The 24350-nt window shown below is 49.8% G+C and overlaps 1 protein-coding gene across 1 annotated transcript; it reads right to left on the bottom strand.

Annotated features, from left to right (window-relative positions):
* Positions 1 to 109: 109 nt before the first annotated feature.
* Dpp3 (dipeptidyl peptidase 3) lies at positions 110 to 23895 on the bottom strand. The gene is made up of 18 exons (XM_059263077.1): positions 23849 to 23895; positions 22402 to 22676; positions 19605 to 19694; positions 18968 to 19102; positions 18237 to 18311; positions 17044 to 17137; positions 13952 to 14082; positions 13718 to 13848; positions 13585 to 13643; positions 12565 to 12759; positions 12292 to 12404; positions 11865 to 11957; positions 10449 to 10511; positions 10239 to 10363; positions 10011 to 10131; positions 8166 to 8345; positions 2365 to 2527; positions 110 to 677 (listed from the first exon to the last, which is right to left on the bottom strand). Exons 2-18 carry the CDS (start codon positions 22669 to 22671, stop codon positions 502 to 504), a joined length of 2214 nt encoding a protein of 737 aa, XP_059119060.1. The 5' UTR covers positions 22672 to 22676; positions 23849 to 23895; the 3' UTR covers positions 110 to 501.
* Positions 23896 to 24350: the final 455 nt, after the last annotated feature.

The following is a 24350-nucleotide window of genomic DNA, read 5'->3' as shown; positions in this document are numbered from 1 at the left end:
TTAGATACGACATCAAAATCCTATTGTGGACTGCAAGCCAAAAGCGAGGTACTGTGCCCTCCCCAGGCTCTGAACCCCGACAGGAAGAATCACACACACTGCAAGGACGGTTGTTTGTGGTATTTATTTTTCTGGTTATAAAAGTAAAACATGAAGAGCGCTGGATTTGGTGAGAATGCTTTGAGCCCTGGCTCTGTCACATGCCACCTGCAGGATTTAGACCAGTCACTTCTCAGAACTGCCACTTCCCCACGTGGGAAACCCGACTAGGCAGCCTGTGGCGCTCCTTCCAAAGATGGCAGTGCAGATCGAGGAACTGAGGAAGTACTTGGTAAACCAGAAAGTGCTGACAAATGGAAGGGTTAGTATCACCACCCTCAGCTGAGGTAGCACCAGAGTCCGAGCTCCTGCCCCTCCCCCAACTCCTAATCTCACACACACAGCTCTGGGCCACTGACAGCCCTGGTTTGATGGAGTGGGGGAAGGGATCACACAATCTTCTCAAGCCTGGCCAGCTGGGGCCTCCTTGATCTGGTCCCTCCAGAACTGGGCATCTGCAGTGGCCAGCTGGGTAAGGATCTCCTCCAACTCAGGCCCATCTTCTGGAAAACGCTCACAGAAGGATCGGATGAGACCAGCAGCTGAGGCCTCATACTCTACAAGCTGTACTTCTGAGCCTGCGAGGAGATGGAGAGAAAACATCAGTACGGAAAGACGTGACGAGGGAAGAGGAGTCATAATAGCAGTCATAGGAGCAGGGAGTGCTGCTGACTGAGCTCTGTGGCACAAACTCTTCAACCTTTAGGCTAGTTATCTCATTTAGTCATTAGAATAACCTGTGAGGAAGGCAGAATTACAGGAGCAGACTTGAATGAACTGCTACCAGCTTTCATCCTTCCCTTAAGTCAAGAGTTAAGTCTGGCATGGTAGTACACACCATAGCCCAGCACTCAAGGGGCTGAGGAAAGGAAGATCATTAATTTTAAGGCTAGTCTAGATAATTCTAGTCTCAACAAAACCAACCAAACCCTAGCAATCACTAACAAAAATGACTAATATGTTGTGCTATGTCAGGGAGCTGGAGAGAGAGAGAGAGAGAGAGAGAGAGAGAGAGAGAGAGAGAGAGAGAGAGAGAGAGAGAGCGCTCAGGGATTGAGTACTTCTTGCTCTTGCAGAGGACCCAGGCTGCTCTCAGCTTGGCCTCCAGTACCCACAAGGTGACTCACAACCACTTAGTCCCAGGGGATCCAATGCCCTCTTGTGGCCCCCAAGGGTACTGTATGCACATGGTACACATACATACATGCAAGCAAAACACTCGCTACAATCCCAGCATATCGTGAAAAGTTTTCACCCAGTACCTGGGACCTGCAAGTCCTCCACCACCACCATCACCACTGCTACCAACTACCAAAGTGCTGGGGTAGAACCCAGGGCCTATTACATGTTGGGTGAACGCTCTACCATAGGTCATACTCCAACTCACCACTACCTTTGAAAAATCCAACCTGTTCCTCAGGTATGGTTTAAGCATCACCACTTCCTCCCAAGAACTCTCCTGGATACTCTAAAGATATAGATGGGCTCTTTATCCAAGGGTTCAGAGCACTGTTAGTATCCTTAAAACATTCATTAACATTTCCCTGTGTGATTAACATCTCCGAGTGTTCTCATTCCTAATGCGCTCTGAACCGCCTCAGGGGATGGCTGGATCCCATTCCCTCAGTGGCCTCCCCTGGAGAGATAAGAGACTGAAGGGGTTACTTCGTGTTGAGGGGCTGGAGACAGCATGTCTCAGGAAGGTGCCATTTAACAAGGACCTGATCAACAAGAAGAACCAGACAGGACAGACTGGAGGGACATCATGCCAAGCCAAGGGAACAGCATGTACAAAGGCTATCGAGTAGAGTGGATTGGTGCACTGGAGAGGTAGAAGGGCACACAGGGCACCAGCACCATGCAGGCAGGATCAGGGATTCTAGAAATGGAAATGTTACTTGAGAAGGGGGGGGCACGGCCGAGGACATCTCTATCCTGAATGCTGTTGATTCAAATTCTCGAAGGCCCTACTTGGCCCGTGCAGTCCCAGCTCATTGCCTGACTTTACCTCCTTGCTAGGACCTTCCAGATCCTCTAGGCCTTGGTCTGGCCCCCACAAGCTCCTATTCTGTTGGCCTTCCTGAGACCTCTTGCTGCTGCCTGACAACCAGTGTCCATGTGTGTGAGAAGGAAAATGCCAAGGTTCTGGGCCTGAGGTCCGTCAGAAAGAACACAGCAGAGAGAAGCCCTCCCTGAACCAAGTGCAGCCTCTGATCTCTGGAAAGACCCCAGGTAGCTCCATCAAATGGGTGCAATATCCATTACCTTCCAGGTGAGTGTTGGGCTGAACAATAAGCTTCCGGGATTCCTTGCGCAGCAGTACTGTGTCCCTGAGGGTGAGGAAGCACTCTGGGGGTGCATCAGTGACTGCTGCATACCCCTCGTACAGGGCCCGCCCAGCAACCACATCCCCTGTGGACTTCAGCACCTGTAAGGAGAATTAAGTGCCTAGGATGGGTACTCACCTTGCATCCACAAGACTCTGCCAGGGATCATGGCCAGTTGCCCCTAGCTCTGGATAGGATGTACTATGATTTGTCTTCTATAAAATTTCAGTGCTAAAATTTAATGAGCTAGCTGGGTATATGGCATACAACTACAAACCCAGAACTTGGAAGGTGGGGACAGGAAGATCAAGAGTTCAAGGTCATCCTGGGCAACATAGGGAGTACAGCCTGAGCTATGTAAGACTGTCTCTCTCTTTTTTTTTTTTTTTTTTTTTTGGAGCTGAGGACGAACCCAGGGCCTTGAGCTTACTAGGTAAGTGCTCTACCACTGAGCTAAAAATCCCCAACTGTCTCAAAAACAAACAAACAGGCTGGGCGTGGTGGCGCATGCCTTTGATCCCAGTACTCGGGAGGCAGAGCCAGGCGGATCTCTGTGAGTTCGAGGCCAGCCTGGTCTACAGAGTTCCAGGATAGGCTCCAAAGCTACACAGAGAAACCCTGTCTCGAAAAAACAAAAAAAAAACAAAAACAAAACAAAACAAAAAACCCACCAAAAAAACAACAAAACAAAACCAACATCCTAGAATAAACATCCTAGATGGCTATTCCCGCCCTGCTTTTTAAAGATGGAATCTCAATATGTAAACCAGGCTTCACAACAGAACTGCTTCTGGCTTCTTCAGGTGAGATTAAAGGTATGTGGCAGAATGTCCGATAGCTAATTTTTAGAGGGCTGGTGTATATTAAGAGGTTTGGCTTTGGGGCTGAAGAGATGGCTCAGTGGGTAAGAACGAGAAGCATGAGTTCAAATCTCCAGCACCCACGTGAAAAAGCTGGGCAGTGACACACGGCCCATCATCCCAGGGCTGGGGGAGGGGAAACAGGAGTGTCCCTGGGTCTTGCAGGCTGCCAGCCTTGCTCCAGGTTCAGTGAGGGACCCTGTTTCAAGGAGACATGGCAAGTGTGATGGAGCAGGACACACACGTGCATATGCCACACACACACCACACTCATACACACACACACCCCAAATTAATTTAAATGAAAAATAAAGGAAGAGGTGGGGCTGTTAAGAGCATCCGGGCTCCCCCTTTGTGAACAGAATTAAGGCCCACACGAGGCACCCTTCCCTTCCACCAGCATAGGCTCTACTCCTGCACTGGCTTCTCACTGTCTCTCCCCAAGCTCAAGCTTCCATTATATTAGACTGTCTCACTCGTGGATACTGCTTAACTTCCCTTTTAACCTTTGTCTTAGTCAGTTTCAGACAGAGCCCCATGGCACAGTACTTGCCTAGTGAGCCTCAAGTTCAAAGTTTCATTCTTAATCTTGCCCCCCAACATTTTTTCTACTCCATTTTTTTTCTTCTTATCTTCGGTTAGATCTACAATCTGTCCTTCCTATGAGCCTTCCTTTGTTCATCTCATTGGTATCTAGTTTATTTCAAGGAAATCTATTTAGTTCTTTATCAAAATGTATTTTTATGTTTACTTGGTGTGCACACGAAATCTGTGTATGTACAACTGGTGGGGGTCTGTTCTCTCCTTCCACAACGTGGGCCCTGGAGGGTGACTCAGATCACCTCTCTCACTTCTTGGTAATGTATGTTCATCAAGCCAACAAGCCAGACCTGAGAAGCTCAAACTGGAGAGTTAGTAACACGGATGCCAGAGGAGCCAGTGGTATCAGGAGTGATTCAGGCAGGTACAGTCTCCTGGGAATGGGTCCTAGTACCATTGGTGGATAACAGAATCTGAATGTTCAAGGCCCTGATCCAAAATGGTGTGCTATATATGTATAACTTCCACACATCTTCTGGTACGGTACATTTTAAATCACATTTAGACTTCTTACAAATCTTAAAGATTTCTGTGTATGTTTAGTGTATATACATGTGTGTTTGGTGTGTGCAGAGGAAGCCAGAGAAAGACATTGTGCAACCTGCTCGCTCTCTCTCCACCCATTCCCTTGAAATGGGGTCTCTCACTAAACTTGGAGCTGGGCTGGCAGCCAGCAAGCCCAGCGGTCCTCCTGTCTCTGCCCCTCACAGTGCTGGGGTTACAGGTTTATGTAACCAGGCCTGGCTTTTCACATAGGTTCTGGGGATTGGAACTCAGGTCCTTACACTTGTGCAGCAAGCCTATTTCCCCTCTGAGCCATCTCTTCAGCCCTACTTTTTTTTTTTTTTTGAGACAGAGCCTACATAGTCCACCCAGGTTGGTCTCAAACTCACCATGTAGTGAAGGATGACCCTAAATTCCTGATCTTTCAGCCTCTACCCCTGACTGCTGGGATCACAGGTCCGAGTCAATACTTTTATAGTTCTGAAGATGGGACCCAGGGCTTCATGTATACTAGGCAAGCACTCTACCAAAATGCCCTCTAGCCCAGCCTGTTACAGTACTATCATACCCAAGACAGCAGAATGCTATGTATATGTAATTAGTTCTTATTCCATACTGTTTAGGGAATGACAAGAAAAATATTGTAGATGTCCAGTACGTATGAGATGATTCTCCTGAATATTTTTGCATGTGTGTAGTTGGTTGAATTTATGGATGTTATGGATGTGGAACTGGTGGATACAGAAATTGGACTACAGGAATAACAAGAAGCAGGAAGTCCCCGGGAAAAATGAACAGTCCATGCCATGTCTGAATGTGGGACTACTACTCAGTTCCAGCCAGCTAGTCACATAGGAATGGAGCCCACTGTTGCTAGAGCTCCCAAGAAGTCACAGATAAAGGCACACACCTAACCTTTGTTAATAGCAGTAGGAAAAAAACATGGCTGACACAATACACAGCTGCATCAAAGATGACTTCATACTCTGTTTCTGGACACTGCTGAGGACACTGAACATGATGCTGCAACAGTCCCCTGTACAGGACTCAACTGGGTCACTCATGGTGGCAACATCTCTATCCCAGCACTAGGGAGAAAGAAGCAGGTCAGTCTCTGTGCGTTTGAGGGCAGCCTGGTCTACAGAGAGTTGCAGGCCAGCCAGGGCTACATAGTGAGACCCTGCTTTAAAAAAACAAAACAAAACAGAAAAAGGACCTACTGTAGTGATATACTGTGTACCCTACTAAACTTGCCTGGGGGAATCAGAGGACAGAGCCAGCCACTAGATTAAACATAGAGGCCAGACAGTGGTGGCACACACCTTTAATCCTAGTATCCGGAGAAAGGTATATAAGGGGTGAGGAAACAGGAACTAAGGCAGTTCAGCTGAGACCCTTTCCTGTAAGGACTCAGAGGCTTTCAGTCTGAGGCAACAGGATTGGCTGAGGAGTTGGCAAGGTGAGGTTGGCTGTGGCTTCCTCTGCTTCTCTGATCTGTCAGCTTTCACCCCAATATCTGGCTCTGAGTATTTCTTTTTATTAAAAGACCATCTAAGATTCAAACAACAACCTACTGCCTCAGCCTCCTTGATTCCTACAGCTAATGCTCTGGGAACAGCTCCTTCTTTTTGCCATTAGCAGCAAAAATCTTCAATTTATTGAAAAGTTTAAAGCCGGTACAGTGAGCTCCCAGAGGCTGTCAGCACGGCTTTCTCACCTCAACACCTTCATAACTGGCCCGTTACCACTAACTAAATTCCTGCCCTCACCTAGGTCTCCTTAGCTTTGCCAACTATGCCCCTTCTACCCCAGAACCCACCGAAGACACATTTTTCATCTAGTGGCTTTTATCCTTATTTACTTTTTGGTAGTGAAGGAATGAAACCCAGGGTCTCACATATATTTTAAGTATACACTCTACCTCCAGTCCCTAATTTAATTTTATTTAACTTTACAAGCATGTGCTTTAGCTGGTTGTGGTAGTGTGCACTTATAATCTCAGCACTTAGGAGGCAGAAGCAGAAGGATGACACAAGTTCAAGGCTAGCCTGGTCTACATAGGGAGTTCTAGGCCTCCCAGGGATATACATGTCTGACCTGGTCCCCAAAAAATCTAATAAATAAATAGATAGATAAATAAATAAATAAATGAAAACGGAAAAACAAAAATCGACAGGGCAGGTGCGATAGCCCAGCAGTTAAACACAATCATCACACAAGCCTGATGACCTGAGTTTGATTCCCAAAATCTGCATAAATGCAAGAGAGAATCAACTTCACAAATTATCTTTGACCTCTAGACACACACTGTAGCACATGCACAACTCCTCAATATCACACACACACAAGACAGGGTTTCTCTGTGTAGCCTTGGATATCCTGGAACAACTCATTCTGTAGACCAGGCTGGCCTGAAACTCACAGAGATCTGCCTGCCTCTTACACACACACACACACACACATTTTTAAAAACAAAAATCACCCCAAACTCCCACGTTTTATGGAAAGACTCTTTAGAGCCTTCCTGGAAACAGACAGGCATACAATCACAGAGATACTTTGATCCTAATTCAAAGAATCATAACTTTATGATTTATAATATATGTAGTGCTGAAAACACTCAATATGTCCCTGTTCTAGTAGAAAGTACCATACTACAAATATAGGTTCCTCAGGGGCTGGAGAAATGGCTCCGTGGTTTAGAGCACTTGGCTATTCTTCCAGATGGACCTGGGTTTGATTCCCAGCACCCACATGCTGGCTCATAATTGTTATAGAATATTATTTTAAGGTGTGTTACATTTGTTTATGCTGTCGAACATTTGTTTAATGCTGCAAAGATGAGTTGCATTCTTTTATGTTGCATTTGTTTAACTTTGTAAAGCTGTGTTACTTTGCCTGTCTAGAACATCTGATAGGCTAATAGAGCTAAATGGCCAATAGCTAGGCAGGAGAAAGGATTGGTGGGGCTGCCAGGCAGAGAATAAATAGGAGGAGAAATCTGGAGAGAGAGATCTAGGAGTGAGAGAAGGAGGAAGACTCCAGGGGCCAGCCATCCAGCTACACAGTGAGCCACAGAGTAAGAAGTAAAGAAAGGTATACAGGATAAAGATAAAAGCCCAGAGGCAAAAGATAGATGGAATAATTCAAGTTAAGAAAAGCTGGCCGGGTGGTGGTGGCGCACGCCTTTAATCCCAGCACTCGGGAGGCAGAGCCAGGTGGATCTCTGTGAGTTCGAGGCTAGCCTGGGCTACCAAGTGAGTTCCAGGAAAGGTGCAAAGCTACACAGAGAAACCCTGCCTCGAAAAACCAAAAAAAAAAAAAAAAAGAAAAGCTGGCTAAAAATAAGCCAAGCCAAGGCCAGGCATTTATAAGTAAGAATAAGCCTCCATGTGTTTTATATTTATTTGGGAGCTGGGTGGCGGGCCCCCAAAATTGTCAAAAGTATAAAAAGCCAACTGCTCACAACTGTCTACAACTCCAGGTCCAGGGAAATCAACACCCTCTTCCGGCTCTACAAGCATCGGCCGTTCCTTCCCAATCTCGCTCACCATCACACCCATACAGCTCTTTGCCATGGCATCTTTTGCATTCATGGATGAATGTCTGCATTCCTTTATGAGCATGTGAGAAACTACTCATCGCTTATTCTCAGTCACTAGAGACGTGCTGGATGAAGGGACCGGCCAGGAGGTTAAGCGGTGCTGACAGAATGAGGGAATGAGGGAGGGCCAGAGATGAGGCTGGAGGGGGTCAAGGTGAGACCTCCACTTACCTGGAGTCTGCGTAGGAACCGCTCCAAGGCAGGTCTGCCCACTGACCGGATCTTGCTGCGGTCCAAGTGGACACGGGCATCTGGGCGCCCATCAGAGCCTGTGGTGGGAGTGACGGTAACAAGTCCTTCGCCAGCCTCCAGCAAAACCCTCAGGATCACAAACCGGGCCTGCATGTGGGCCTATCAAGGCCAGGGAAAGAGGTCATGTGTAGCCTACTCAGTGCTTGAGGCAAAGCTTGTTAATGTGTTCACCATGCTGTCAGCTGTCACCGTTCATTTACTCCCTCCTTCTGCTTCCCCTCCCCCAATCCTTCCTTTCTTCTCCCCAGTCTGTTCACTGGGGCAGGCTGTGTAAGCAGGGCCTGGTGCTCTACACCCCCTCATCACGTGCCACAGCTCTTGATGCTCCAGACAGCAGCGACTCCTGGGGTCCCCTCACTATCAAGACACTGAGGACTCTCTTTCCCAATCTCTTTTGTTTTTGTTTTGTTCGAGACAGAATTTCCCTGTGTAGCCTTAGCTGTCCTTGATCTGTACACCAGGCTGTCTTTGAACTCACAGAGATCCACCTGCCTCTGCCTCCCTAGTGCTGGGATTAAATGTGAGCACCACCATCGGCCGGCTCCTTCCCAGTCTTCTTCATGTTCAGCAATGGAAACAAACAGGCATCATTATCCCCTCTTTTACATATGACAAAACATTGAGGCCCAGAAGTGAAGAAGTGACTGGCCAAAGTCACACAGTGGCTGAAGGAACAGTCAGGGTCAGACCTCAGTCCAGACTCTAAAATGTATTTCCTTTTATCTGTGTATGTATGCGCACACACACGATTTTCTTTGTCTTTCTCTCTTTAGTTTTTCAAAAACTTGTTTCATTTTTATTTTATATGCATGGGTGTTTTGCTTACATGTATGTGTACCACATATATGCAGTGTCTGTGGAATCCAGGAAAAAGGTTGGATTCCTTGGAACTGGAGTTATAGGCAATTGTTAGCTGTCAAGTGAGTGCTGGGAATTGAACCTGGGCCCTCTGAAAGAGCAGCCAGTGCCCTTAATCACTGAGCCATCTCTCCAGCCCTCTTTTCTCTTTTGTGATGGGGTCTTGCTATGTTGCCCAGGCTTCTCAGGAACTTCTGAGTTCAGGTGAAACTCCTGTCTCCGATTCCCCCAGTAGCTGCAAGGTCTTATAGTGCAGACCCTTTGATGGCATGTACCGCCTCCTCAAACTGTATTTACTTGATTTTGCTTAAAAAAAAAAGGGGGGGGGGCAGCAAACTGGCTTGATGAGTACCCACTTGTCATACAAGCCTGACAACTTGAGTTTGACTCCCAGGACTCATAAACTGGAAGGAGAGAACTAACTCTACACACACAAATAATAAATTAAAAAAAAAATTAAATCACTGTTGATTACCATAGTTTCAAACTACATGTTGGTCAGGTGTAGTGGCACATGCTTTTAATCTCAGCACTCTGGAGGCAGAGGCAGGCGGATCTCTGAGTTCAAGGCCAGTCTGCCCTACAGAGAGAGTTCCAGGACAGCCAGGGCTACACAGGGAAACCCTGTCTTGAAAAACACAAAACAACCAAACAAAAACAAAAACAAAAAAACCAAAAAACAAAACAACCTCCCCCCCAAATGGCTAAGAAGGAAGTGCGTGAATTTGGACCCTGACTCTTTTTCTAGCAGTGATGCAGTGGGTGGGGTTGTCCCACCAACAGTAGAGTCTGGGGTTGGAGTTTCTGCCTTAGGAAGTGCACCTGTCCCATCCCTGCACCCAGAATCCTCACAGTGGCCACATGCAAGCTCCCTCTCTATCCTGAAGGTGGCTCCTCCCATCTCACCTGTCGCCAGTTGGCCGCCTCTGGAGTGTAGAACTCCAAAGCCAACAGCCCAGCCCGAACCATGTTGAGCCAGTTTACGTAGATGACATCTTCTGCATCAGCTCCCTCAAAGCCAAAGATCCTGGTGGAGGGGAGACAGGGATGATCCGATTAGCCCTATGCTCCAGCACCCTCAGAGCTGCCCAGTGTGGGGACTCGGCCACCACCCCTCCAGCCCACTGTTCCTACTCCAGCACTTGGGGGTTGAGGCAGAGGTAGAGGCCCACACTCTCGGCCCGGCACTCTTCGTAGCTGGAGGCAATGGTGCTGAATTTGCTATCCCATGTCTCTCCACTCCGGTACCAGCTCTGAATCTAGAAGGATGACCCAGGACCCAGGAATCAGGCCCCGCCTGTGTCCCCCATCCCAGCAGCCTGGCTCCATGGATGCTCTGCTCACCTGCTCCCCAGTCTCTGGGTTGGTCACTGTATCCTGGTCAAAGTTGAATGCACCTTTCTCATCCTGTAGAAGAAGGATCATGAATGTTGGGGTAGGCTAGGGGACAGTGTCCCTGGGCAGAATCTAAGTGGCTCAGAAAGACAAGGAAAGGGATCAGGCAGGCAGGAACCATGAGTACACCGTTACACTAATGCCTGCAACCCTCAGAGCTCTGTGATGCCAACCACCTCCTCAGATCCCTCAGCAGAAGAGGAACCACTCACTCACTTCACTGTTCAGAGAGGGAAATGGGTCCAGACAAGGGAGGGACCACCTGAAATTGTGAACCCAGACTACCCGGGCTGTGTGGGAGAATGCCGATGGGCAGGCCAAAGAGCTTGGCCCTCCCCATGTGTCATGGCCCCAACACTCATGCTGCCAGCATGACCACCCCACCCCACCCCCCGCCACATGCCAGGAGTCTTTCATGTATCACACATTTATTCCTCACAGCCACCGCCTGGAGAAAGGCTCCACCCTCACCACATCACAGGTGGGAAAACGGAGGCTCAGAGACCAGGAGCCCCCACACGGAATCGGGCTGCACAACCTCTCTGCCTCCTAACACTCACACGTTTGCTAAAACCCTACTGTGCAGGGCTTACGCCTCACCTCCTCTTTTATCTTCACAATAGTTCATGTGATGGCGTCAGAAATTCCATTGTACAGATGGGTCCACTGAGGCCCGGCCAGAAGAAAAGTACTTAAGACCATGGCCTGAGTAGAGACTGGATGAGACACCATGCTGGGCTGCTATCTCTTCAGCTGCTTCCCAAATTCTCTTGACTTACCAGGTCCAGCTCCAGCCCTCCCTCATCTAGAGAGGCAGTCCCAGGCATGGGAGCAGGCCCAACCCAGAACACCATTCTCGCTGGTAGTCCTTACCCTCCTCGGGATAGTTCAGCTATGTGGCTCCACACTGCGAGCCCACGAGTGTCCTTAGCCTGCTGGAAAGACTGTCTGCCCTTTCCACGTTCCCCAAGTGCAAGCCAAGGGCTCCAGGCACTGTGACCAATGGGGAAAGGAAAGTGCTCCGGGGAGACAGTCCCTTAAGTAGAAAACACTTGGCTTGAGCCTCCTCCCCCTAATTGCTCCAGAGCCCGGATGCCTGAATACGTAAAGCGGGCTCTCCAAGACCGTTCAGCGGGGACTGCTGGGCTCCGGCCGGGAAGCTCCCCTTAAAGGCATGACTCAGGTGGCCCCCAGACAGAGACCAGGGAGGGCCAGACTCTGCCGCTGCCTTGCCAAGGCTGTGACACTGTCTCTGCACCTGGATCCTGTACTTTTCCAGATCCTGAAGGGAGCCATGCTGCCCTGGAAAGGAACAGCTTCCCTGTGCGTGCAACAGGTCAAAAGGTCCCTGCTGGCCCTTCTTACCTGCACAAAGAGCTTGCCGCTGCCATGGCCCAACAGCTCGTGTAGCCCCACCTGTACGTCAAAGGACGGCCCCTTCCAGCGGATATACAGGTCCTGCCAAGACAAACGCAGACCCCACTGGTCACCATTTCACCGTGGGCACATAGTACACCAGGCCTCTCAGCAAGGCTGAGGCCCATGTGGGGAATGTGCTTTCTGGAAGCCAAGCTCACTCCATTCCACACACGCGGAGAGGCCCAACTCAAACTCACAGTGACCCAGGGGGAGGACCTGCCTCCACGGTGCACCCTGTGCGGAGATGAAAGCCCCTCAGGGACAAAGGGTCAACAGCAGGAGAGCGGCTAGGCCAGACCAAAGCTGGACTCTGACCTTGCCACAGTGCTGGTCCAGGTAGTCTAGCCCCAAGCCTCAGCCAGCCAGTGCTTACCTTGTCCTCTTCCTCCAAGAACGTGAGTTTCTCCCGCTTCGTGGCATAGGCCACAGCCAACACATTGCCGAGAGACACATTCTTAAAGCCTTCAGTCTGTCTCAGGTCATCATCTAGAAGATAAGGAAGAGAGCTGGTACAGGGAAGGGCAGAGGTCAGGGGGAGCAGAGAGAAGGGTGAGCGGCAAAGGGCAGTTTGTGGGGAGAAATGTGTGTGGAGGGGGAGGAATATATGGGGACTTCCTTGAACTGGGAGGATACAAAGGAAGCTCACAGTTGGGGATGTTGATGCCCGCAGGGATGCCAGAGCCAGCAAAGGTGAGGACGTCCAGGGAGGTGAAGTCAGGGGTGAGGAACTTGTCCTTCTCAAAGGCCGGAGGCCAGGGCAGCTCCTTCAGCAGCTGCTCAGCACTTGCCACCAGCCGCTCGAACTTGGCACTCATGGCTTTGTTCACCATGGCCACGAAACCTGCCAGGAGGCGGGGCTATGGTTTGGCAGCACCCTGGGATCCCACTGCACCCTACCCAGTTCCTCCAGCCATCCCACGTACAATGAACACTCCTGTGTGCAGCAGCACTATGCTGGCTGCAGGGGACTGCAAGGTCTCAGGTCCCAGGTCCCAGGCAGGAAAGCTGCAGGCATGTGAATTCCTTCATGTTCCCATGAACTCAGGTCTGAGCCTCCTTGTCCCACTGGCATTTTCCTCTCTACTGCCAGGCTAGTCCCTGGCTTAGCAACTCAACATTCAGCCTCTCTACACAGAATGAGAAGGAGAGCGGGCAGAGACCCGTCTGAATCCTCCGGCAATGTGGGACGGGGACCGAGGCAGTCTGCCGTCAGCTGGGGATGGCGGCTGCATCAGTCTCCAGGGAGAGGCACATCCACTCCTGGCTGGTGAGTGTGTCACTACACACAAGACTCCATGCTGCTCAGAGGTCTGACTACTCGGCATCACAGAACAGACGGGCAAATCCAGAGTAAGGAATCGTTTGTCTGTCTATCTGTCTACCTAGAGCCTTGCCAAGTCAGGCATAAAAGGCCAAACAGCCAAATGGCTCAGTCAGGGTACCTGGACTCGGCCACCACTATGGTAAAAGCCTCATGTGATGGCTCAGTGAGACAATGTGGGTTAACTTTGTGCTACACAAGGCCTGGATGTCACAAGTCCGCTGCCCCAGGGCTGCTGTTTACTTCTAGGAGGGAAGGACAGAACCCTCGAGGGAGAATGGGAGTGTGAACTTGGACCTGTACAAAAGGGAGTTCCACCCAACCTTCCCCTCCACGAGAAGTTACCTTCAAACTCTCCTCGGGAGCCAAAGGGGTCACGGTAGCTCTCAATGAAACCAATGTAACTAGAGGAGAGAAGGGGAGAGATGGAGGAGATCTGGCAGAAGGCATGGAGGGGGAGCAAAGGCTGGCACCTCACCTCTCTACAATGGGGCCTTTGTCCTGAATCCAGAAGCGGGAGCCCCTCTTATGGGCCTCAATGGAGCCCTGGGTGAAGCTCTCTATGTACTGGGCCAGCATCTGTTCCTGGTGGCTGTTGGCTGCATACGCCTAGGGGTAAAAGAGCTCTGGTCAGCCTTGGACCATCCACCTTTGCTGCCCAGAAGGGTTGTAAGTGCCCCACCCCACCCCCCACCCCCCGCCAGGTCCCTACCTTGGCTTTCTCCAAGTGTTCTACCACCTTCTGGAGGATGGGAGCATAGTCCCCCCGGGTGACTTGGAAATGGCTCCCCTGGAATTCATAGCTCTTTAGCTTGGAAGTCAATTCAGAATCGAGAGCAGGGTCTAAGGAATGAAGAAACGCTCAGGGAAAAGGCCAGGCCAGGCCACCCCAGCAGGCTCTTCACTCTGGCCCACTAAGAACTTCAAAGGCTCCCCATTGCCGACAGAAATTAGAATAACTTCTCTTTTTCAAACACGCATGCATACACTAGGGGCTAGGGATGTGGCTCAGTTGACAGAGAGCTTGCGTAGCATGCACAAAGCCCTGGGTTTGATACCTAGTATTGCATAAACTAGGCAAGGTGCACATATGTAATCCTCCTGTTTGGGAAGTGGAGACAGGAGGATCACACTGAGTTTGAGACCAGCCTGAGCTAGAGTGAGACCTTGTCTCAAAAAGCACAGGGCCTGGAGATACGGCTCAGAGGGTACAGGTTCCAACCATCGAGCCTGATGACCCGAGTTTAATCCCTAGTTTGTCCTCCGCATGGTGAGAGGACAGAATCAACCTTTGTGGGTCGTCCTCTGACTTCTATTCCAGGACACGTGTGCACACGCTAAATGTTAAAAGGAAAAGAAACAGCAGAACAGCAGGGTGTGTACTGCACACCTGCAACACCGTCAGCTGGAAGTAGACATGGGAAGATGAGGAGTCGAAGGGCCTCTCACGTCCACTGTGAGTCTAGGGTATCCTTAAAGACTACAGAAGACCCTATCTCAAGAAAACAAAAAATAGCCGGGCAGTGGTGGCGCACGCCTTTAATCCCAGCACTTGGGAGGCAGAGCCAGGCGGATCTCTGTGAGTTCGAGGCCAGCCTGGTCTCCAAAGCGAGTTCCAGGAAAGGTGCAAAGCTACACAGAGAAACCCTGTCTCGAAAAACCAAAAAAAAAAAAAAAAAAAAAAAAAAAGAAAACAAAAAATAACCCCCACAAAAACCCAATACTCCATACACACACACACACCAAGAGTTATGACGGGCACAGTAGTGTACACCTGTATTCCCATCAAACTAGCCTGAACTACAAAGTTAGACTCTGTCCTAAAAAATAATAAAGGGACTAGGGAGATGGCTAAGTGGTTACGAGTACATACGAGTACATATTGCAAGCCAGGCGGTGGTGGTGCATGCCTTTAATCCCAACACTTGGGAGGCAGAGGCAGGCCGATTGTTGTGAGTTCAAGGCCAGCCTGGGCTACAGAGTGAGTTCCAGGAAAGGTGCAAAGCTACACAGAGAAACTCTGTCTCAAAAAACCAAAAAAAAAAAAAAAAAAAAAATACATATTGCTCTTGCAGGACAAGACAGTGGTGACACACAGCTTTAATCCCATCACTCAGGAAGCAGAGGCAAGCTGATCTCTGTAAGTTCAAGGCCAGCCTGGTCTACAGAGCAAGTTCTAGGACAGCCAAGGCTACACAGAGAAACCCTGTCTTGAAAAAAACAAAACAAACAAAAAAGAGTATATATTGCTCTTGCAGAAGATCCAGGTTCAGTTCCAACATCCATATCAGGTGTATTATGGTCATCTGTAACTCCAGTACCACAGGACCTGACACCCTCTCCTGGCCTTCTCGAGCACCTGCACATACATGGTGCACAGAAACTCACACAGGCACACACACTATACACATAAAGAAAAAATAGGAAGAAATAAACCTTTGAAAAAAATGAATTAAAAAAAGAGCCACATCTCAAAAACCATGAGAGCTGAGTGTAACTGGGAACAGGAGCTGATGACGACAAGGAACAGACACCTAGGCAGTCTTCTAGAAGCTGGAAAAGGCAAGTTTTCAGTACTTGGAATAGAATCCCTGGCCTGGAGCACGCTAGGCCAGTGCTTTTCCCACGATCCACATTCCCAGTCCCAAAGCCAGTCTTGGCCACCGTCCTACCCTGCAACCTGTGTGGTTGGTATGTTCCAGTTTCTACATCATCGTGATCTCCTTCTGTTTCCCAGACCTGTGTCCCTTTGCTTTCTTTTTAAAGATTTATTTGTTGTTATTTTGTGTATATGATGAATGCTTGCATATATATATATATATATATATATATATATATATATATATATATATATATATGTGCACCACATTCACGCCTGGTACCTAGGAAAGCCGGAAGAGAGTGTTGGGTGCTCTGACACTGGAGTTACAGCTGGCCTGATGTGGGTGCTTGGAACCAAACACAGGTCTTCTAGAAGAGCAGGGAGAACTGGGAGAACTCTGAACCGCTGGGCCATCTCTCTAGCTGATGTGTCCTTTTTTTTAGTCAAAACAGATTTCGTGCTGTCCCCTAAGCTTTTCCATCACCCTGCAGTGGCTCATACGTTACCTCTATCTGGAGTGCCTATGGTATGTCCATTCACTATATACCCCACACTCCCACACTGAGTACCCGAGTACTATCAAACACTAGGCACTGGGAAAGACAATGACAGAAACAAATGGTCCCTTCTAGCAGAGGGCTCGTCGTCAAGACACAGAAGACCAACTAGGAAACTACTGGGAGAGCTGGGAAAGGTCCCTAAAAAGGTGCCATCCACATCCAGCCGTGAGATGGAGAGGAGCTGGCTGGGTAAAGATGAACTAGGCTAGAAGTCGTTCTGAGCAGGAAGTGGGCAACAAATTGTATGAAGCCTTGGTGACTTGATGTACGAATCAGGAGCTGGAGAACGTGGCTGGAGGCTGGGGACTGGCTGGGGATGTGGACAGGTAAAAAACAACTAGCAAAGGGCAGCAGAGGGGCCTAAATATATTCACTCTCCTTGCTCTGTAACAGCCCCACTGCTGCCTCGCCCTCTGAGTGACTGAGGAGATGCTGACCTCGCTCTGGGGTGGGCTTGAGACCAGGTAGAGCCCATCAGAGCCCTGTCCCTTGTCCACTCACGAACGCCAAAACGAGTGGAGAGCCACTCTTTTGCTGTATGAAGGGACAACCAGGCCCCAAGGACTCGTTCTGCTGGAGGAGCCGGGCTGCTGCCTGAGCCATCTGTTAGGTGGCTGACATCACACTGGGGCCCGAGCGCACCTGTGTTGAGCACTGAGGCCAGGCGCACTTCATAGCGGGACTTCCCTTCCGGGTCGACCACCTTGAAGAGCCGTGTGTTGTATGCACTGAGGTTCTGGAAAAGACCAGAGCAGGGTTTAAGGGATGGGGAGATCAGAGAGACTGGGGAGGGTGGAGGAGTGGCCATCCCATGGACAGCAGTGAGGCAAAGTAGGCCGGGGCTTCCCTGAGGAACCTTCCCAAGCCTACCAGGAGAGGACAGGCAGGCCGGCCAGGGATGGCTGTCATGCACTGCTCCACACACTAAATGCTAACTTAAAAAAAATAATAATACTGAGCAGTGCACGCCTTTAATCCCAGGAGGCAGAAGCAGGCAGATCACTGTGTGTTCAAGGCCAGTCTGGTCTACTGAGTGAGACCCTGCCTCAAAACACTAAACTAAACTAATACACTGGGGCTGAGAGATGGCTCAGGAGTTACAGGAGCTTATGCATTGCTTTTGCAGAAGACCCAGGTTTGGTTCCCAGCACCTACATGGTGGCTTGGCTCACAACCATCTCCAAGTCCAGCCCTAGGATAGCCAAGGGCTCCTGAATAAAGGTGGCGGCACACATTACATACATTCAGACGCACACACACACACAAAATAAACAGATTTTTTAATTAAAAAATTATATATATTATATACACATATGGTCCACACATGTGCCACAGTGCTTGTGTGAAGGTCTCAGAATAACTTAGGGACTATGTAGCTCCCAGAGATCAAACTCATGTCGTTGGCTTACTGGCAAGCACCTTCACCCACTGAACCACTCACCATCCCTGTGAGCGGTAACTTTTACTAAGCATCAGCTTGACCGTGTGAGGCACAGAGGCACCTCGGCTAGCTCTTAGCTGTGTGACATGGACTTGGGAAACAGCCGCAGAGTTGGCAAGTGGCTGAGGAACACAGGCCCTCAGGAGCCCCATCTTGGAAGTGTGGGAATGGCAGGGGTGGATGCATCCTGGCACACATGTAACTTCTTGGTCTCCCTGACGGGCACAGGCTTACCTCACGCACAAAGATTCCTTAAGTCTTTTCTACCTCAAGGACCCAAGATGCCCATATGTCTTTTGAGTTCAAGCTGGGACCCAAGAACAGGTGCCCACGGTGAACGGACAGGGACAAGGAGCCCCATCAAACTAGTGTCCCAAATTGCCCATTCCCAAACCTGAGAGTCCAGAAAGTCCTGGGCCAGCTTAGCATCCTCCATGGTACAATTCCCAGAGAAATAGGTGGTAACTCCCTGTTGGGGAAGAGACAGTGAGGAAGGGGTGTGAGTGCAGTTACTGGGGGATCGGGGGACCCCATCCGGCAGCTGATGGCTTCCTTCCTAGGCTCTCTGCAAATCCTCCCAGCACCTCCACCCTGTCCATCTATTTCCAGGGGGAAGAGTTGTAAACAGATTATCATCTTGGACATTTCTTATGTTTTTTCTCCTGTGAGACAGGGTCTCACTACGCAGCCCACTGGTCTCACACAACCATCCTGACTCCGCCTCCTGAGCTGGGATTACAGGTTTGTGCCGCCATGCCTAACTCAGTCTTTCCTCCAGCTTGGCCCCACCCCTCTTCCCATGCAGCCCAAGCAATCCCTAGAGGCAGGGACCCTTGAGCCCCCACATCCTTCCCTCCTAGACTCCCTTCTCCTCCTAGTTCTTCTTTCCTTCCTTCTTTGTGCACCCATATCCAGAAGGCAGGACAGACCTGGAAGAACATTCTAGAATCATTCCATCCAGTTCCCTTCCCATTTTACAGATGACAAGCAGGCCTGTGGTGCCAAGTGGCTTTGGCTAGAGAGTAGAGGAAGAGCCCCTGCCTCCCATCAGTTGCCCTTCCATGCATACCAAGCAGTCTCAAGGACGCTCTCCAGTCTACCAAGCTCTTGCATGGTGGGACTCACCTCATTCCCCAGCCCGAGGTGTCGAAGCTTTGGCTCCAGGGAGAACATAAGCTCCCCACAGGTCTGCCAGAGGTCCCTGACTTCTGGCTGCTGCTGGGCAGCCTTACTCCCCAGGATCACACGTTCAAGCTTTTCCTGCAAGGAAAAAGGAAGTCACTGGCCTGCCCACATGCCCTTCAAATGTCCAGTACCTCCCTCTACTTGAACCTAAGACCTCATAGTATAGTCCAGAGAACAGCAGCATCAGCAAAAACTGAGAAGAGCGGAGTCTCAGGCTACCATGGACCTGCTCAATCAGACACTGCATGAACATCACCAGGCCACGTACAGGTGTTAACATCTGAGAAACAGTAGTGCATGGGCGCTGCCTATTCCCTGGGGTGACCAGCAGGCATCTAACAGTTCACATTTACACAACCCGCCCTTGACTGACTCTCAGATCAGCAGTCTGAGAGGGTTGTACTCTTCCTTTATGTGTGTGTCTGCAGCCCTTGGGGATACTGAGTGGCACCCATGGTCACAGTGTCCCACTGACAGGGATAGGGCTTGAGTCTGCACCTTTGACTCCAACCAAGGTCCCTTCTACATTCTCCAACCACAGCCCACCTCCGCCTCCTGGCCACCCTCCCCAACTCACCTTGGGCAGGTTAGGAACAAACTTGGTGTCACCGAAGGACTTATAGTTGCCCATGTTGGCGTAGACCCCTGCAGCATAGACCAGGAATGCCTGGGGAGTGGAGGCCACACAGTATCAAACACCTGAGAAGCACCGCCCTTTCGACTTCAGGAAAATGTCAGCCTGAGACCAGAACACCACGGCATACCAGTGTGGAAGAGGCTGGGCAATCTCTGGGCAGAACCCTGATGCTAGGAGGCCCCAGTCTGGCCCAATTTGTTGTCACAGATCAAATTCACCCTGACCCCACTATGTAGACAAACTGGTTTCAGCAGCTACCAAATACACCTAGGGTGGAGAGAGCAGGAACCTGCTTCCCACAGCTCCAAGGGTAGGCATGCAAGCTGCTAGGCCAGTGAGAGAATGACCTTCTCTTGCTATAGGCTGAACTAAATAAGCAGTCAAGCTGGCTAACATCACCATGTTCTATTACCGGAATGGTGAGAGAACGCTGAGAGATGAAGATCCCATCTCAATAGCATTGAACAACTGAATCCAAGGGCACCTGAAGCCTCTTCTAGCCTGGACCTTACGTTTATGTGAGCTAATAATTCTCTTGCCTTTTTTTTTTTTTTTTGAGACAGGGTCTCATTAGGTAGCCCTGGCTGTTCTGGAACTCACTCTGTAGACCAGGCTGGCCTCAAACTAAGAGACCCGCCTACCTCTGCCTCCCAAGTGCAGAGATAAAGACGTATGCCACCACCACCTAGCTATAATGCTTTCTTTTTAAAAAAAAAAAAATTATTTATTTTAAATTTATTTATTTATTATGTACACAGAAGAGGGTGCCAGATCTCATTGCAGATGGGTGTGAGCCACCATGTGGTTGCTGGGAATTGAACTCAGGATCTCTGGAAGAGCAGTCATGCTTTTAACCTCTGAGCCATCTCTCCAGCTTGTATAATGCTTTCTTTGAGCCACTTTGTATTGAGCTTCTGCTACTTTTGAGCAAAAGAATCCCATAGAAAATAGTTGACACTTAGGTAGTACTTCCCACTGACAGGCATTTCCGCAGAGTTCTGCTCTTTTAAACAGTAGACCAAGGCCCAAAGACAGGAAGCATCAGCCACAGTTCAAAAGAGGTGAAGAAACAATAACCTTGGCTCAGTCTGATCCTTTCCTTTTCCTTACAGAAAACCAGGGCCCAGTCCACACACTCCTGGTGGGAACACGACATGTTGATGCATTTTTCAAAAAACATTTTATTTGGAGAAAGGGTCTCACTAGGCAGCCCTAGCTTGTCTAGAGTTCAATATGTAGATCAGGCTGGTCTTGAACGCACAGAGACCTGCCTACCTCTGCTTCCCCAGTGTTAAGACTAAAGGTGTCCACCACACGTGGCCTTAGAAGATAATTTAACAGAATCAGCTCATTATAAATGTGCAGAGCCTTCAACCCAGCATTTCTACTTCCACAAACAGTTCCTGCCCACACACTTATACAAGGAGGAGCATGTGGCACGGCCTGCAAGTAAAAGTAGAAACCGTCTCAAACGTCCAACGTTAAAAAACAAAAACTAATCTGATTACAGTGTACACTGCTGGGGAGTGCTTCACAGCCAATAAAAGGACACGGATGAATATATACTCTCTGGAAGTTCTCCAGGACACAGAGATCTGCAAAAGAGGCAGTATACAGAACACTGAGAACACGATGGACCTGAGTTTGAATACCCAGCACTCACATAAAAAAGTCAGGCATGGCCGTGCACGCATGTGAGTTCAGCACTGTGAAGGTGGGTGTGTACACAGGCTATCCTGGGAGCTTTATAGTCAGTCAACAAGCTTCAGTTCCGTATGAGACCCTGTTTGGGGGCTAGAGGGATGACTGAGTAATTAAGAGCTCTCCCAGAGGACCTGAGTTCGGTTCCCAGCATCCATGTGAGGTGGATCCAATGCCTCTTGCTTCTGAGGCATTTAAAACTCACTCTCTCTCTCTCTCTCTCTCTCTCTCTCTCTCTCTCTCTCTCTCTCTCTCTCTCACACACACACACACACACACACACACACACACACACACACACAAATTAAATAAATCTTTGTTAAATAAATGTACTGTGCACATACAAGTGTCCGTATCCAATGCACTGACAGAGAACGGAAAAGAACTGGCCACAGTGCTACCTCTGGAGAGACAATGTGCATGTGTGACTTTTGTGTTTTGTATGTTTCTGAACTGCTGCAATGCACTAAGAATTTGTGTGTTATCTGGCCAACACATCCACAGACAAGAACTAGGGGACAAGTAGAACATCCTACCCACGCTCCTCACAATGCAGAAGAGTAACTCAAACTTCCTGATTTCTACCCAGGCTGCCTTTCTGTCCTCTCAATACCAGCTGCTAATTCCTTTGTATAATTACTGCAGACTGCCGAGAACAATGGAGGCTAGGCTGGCCTCAAACTCACAACAATCTTCCCACCTCAGCCTCTAGAGTGCTGGAATTAATGGTGTGCACCACTAAGCCTGACTTGTCTCCCTGTATCTTGAAGCGGGCACTGTTCTAAGCAGGTCACCACAATACTAAGGGGAGACTACATGTCTATTCTACAGATCAGAAGTCTGAGGCTACAGGTAGGTGTGTGTGTGTGTGTGTGTGTGTGTGTGTGTGTGCATGCATGCATACATGCATTTGAGCTAGCAACCTTTAGTCTAATCCTCTATCTAGCTGAAGAGAGAGCTCTGTGCCCTTTGATCCTGGTCCTTCACACCCTTCTAGAAGCCCCTCAGAAAACCAGGCTGGCCTGTGAGAACTGACCTGATACTCTTCTTCGGTAAGGCCCTCAGCCAGGGCATGTTGGCGCAGCTGGTCAGGGTCCTGGGCACGGAAGAGACGGCTAAGCAGGGCATAGATGTAGGGGGCTTCAGGGGAGGTCTGGAGCAGCACAGCCAGGCCTCCATACCAAGCAGCCCTAGACAGGTGATGGGCATAGAGGCGCTCTGTGGGGGACAGCAGGCGGAAGGCCTCACGGCAGTCCAGGCTAGACACACCGATGTCATTGGGCAGGATGTACTGGGTATCTGCCATGGGCCCTGCAAGGACACATCACAGTCATTTCAGAGAACACACCATCTTCACATCGTCTCTGAACTCTCACGAGCTAACTTCTTCCACCCAAAAGCCCAGGAGGGGTGATCCAGTAGCATCCATTCACCTGATATGCTGAAATCCAAAGATGCAAATACTTGGTGGGCCAGTTTGGGCCTGTGGCCTCTTGGACTTAAAAGTCTGACTCCAACTACCTCATATTATAGACAGGGAAACTGAGGCTCAAAGATGCCAAGACTTTTTTTTTTCTAAGCATACAAAGGAGGAATCAGCAGAATAAACGCTCACTGTTAGACTCCCAGGCCAGGCCACTCCCATCACCTCCACCTTCTCAGACTTCCTAGCCTCTTGGTTCAGAACTCAACACCTCCAGCCCATCCCTGCTGACAAAGGCAGGTGTCGGCTTCCTATCCACCCCCTGCTCCAGTCTGCTCCATCAGAGAGTTCTAAAATCCAAGCCAGCCGCTTCACTTTCCCGCATCTCTCTTTCCTCCTCTGTAAAACTGAGTATGAAGATGTCACCAAGCTCAACAGCTGGGTATGCATGTTAGAAGAGGCCACTCCCAGGGCAGGGATGTAACTCAGTTGGTAGAGTGTTTGCCTAACACTAACCAGGCCCTGGGTTGGAGTCCAAGGCCAGTCTGGGGTACATGAAACCCTGTCAAAAACAAGCAAATCGAAAAAGTATTCATGTTCTTGTATGCTTTTCCTTCCTAGCATCTGCCCCAGTCTCCTCCCTTTTCTTCAGCCCTCCATTATCCTTCTTCTGTTGCTACGCCTGGGAAGCCGTACAAGGTCACAACCCATTTTCCAGATAGAGACACTGACATTTGGAAAACAAGCAACTTATCCAAAGCTTTGCAGCCCAGATGGGACCCAGAGAATTCCCAACACACCACATTCTCTACGCCCCGCCCCTGACTCTGTGCTCCCCAATCGCGCGCCCCGCCCCAACTACCCAGTCGCCGGGGCTCGCAAAGGGGTGTTAACTCTTTACTGCCCGCAAATCCTCCTTGGCCCGAAAGCAGGGAGCGATTTGGAAGAGGCACTGAAGGGTGGACAGAAAGAGGATGATCTTGCGCGCACAGCCCGGCCACGCACCGATCCCCTGAAGATGACACGCCGTGACCCCCGAAACCAGGGCCCGGCACCTCACCTGCTGCAGCTGCTCCGTTCGCAAACTCACTTCCTGCTTCCGGCTCCCCCCCCATTCATTGGGACTTCACAAGCCCCGCCCCCGCCGACCAATTGTCAAGCCCCTGGGTTCAGATGGGCGGCGGTTCTAGCCAGTATACGAGCTGAGGACAGCACCTCCCTCATCAACTCACCGCCCCCGGGCGCTGTGGGTGGTGCTTGCTTAGAAGGGCCCTGAAGCCTTGGCCTTTTGTCCGCTGGCCACGTTCGATGCGGCGGAGTGGCGAAGGGGGAAGGGTGGGGGGAGTGGTTTGGGTATCGGTAACCCACGTAGTTACCGTGCTGCGTGGTGCAGACAGAGGGGACTGACAAGGTCCCCAAACACAAGGATCCCTGTACATCAGGAGCCCCCACACACATGTAGCTGGGACCCTGCCCTCTTCGGGGTTTAGTATCCCTCCGATCTGGGTTTGGCGGTTAGCAACAAGCATGTAGAGAGAAGAATGTAGCAATGTGGATCCCCT

This window comes from Peromyscus eremicus, chromosome 1 (assembly GCF_949786415.1).
Source record: "Peromyscus eremicus chromosome 1, PerEre_H2_v1, whole genome shotgun sequence".
NCBI classification, from domain to species: Eukaryota; Metazoa; Chordata; class Mammalia; order Rodentia; family Cricetidae; genus Peromyscus; species Peromyscus eremicus.
The sequence above is the reverse complement of the archived record's forward strand: the minus strand, read 5'-3'. Positions and strand labels throughout refer to the sequence as shown.

Coding starts and splice junctions, on each gene's coding strand:
- Dpp3 (XM_059263077.1), bottom strand. CDS start 22,671: ATGGCAGATACCCAGTACATCCTGCCCAATGACATCGGTGTGTCTAGC. Junction 10,364..10,448: donor ACCCAGAGACTGGGGAGCAG/GTGAGCAGAGCA, acceptor TCATCCTTCTAG/ATTCAGAGCTGGTACCGGAG. Junction 8,346..10,010: donor AGGCGGCCAACTGGCGACAG/GTGAGATGGGAG, acceptor TGGCCTTGATAG/GCCCACATGCAGGCCCGGTT.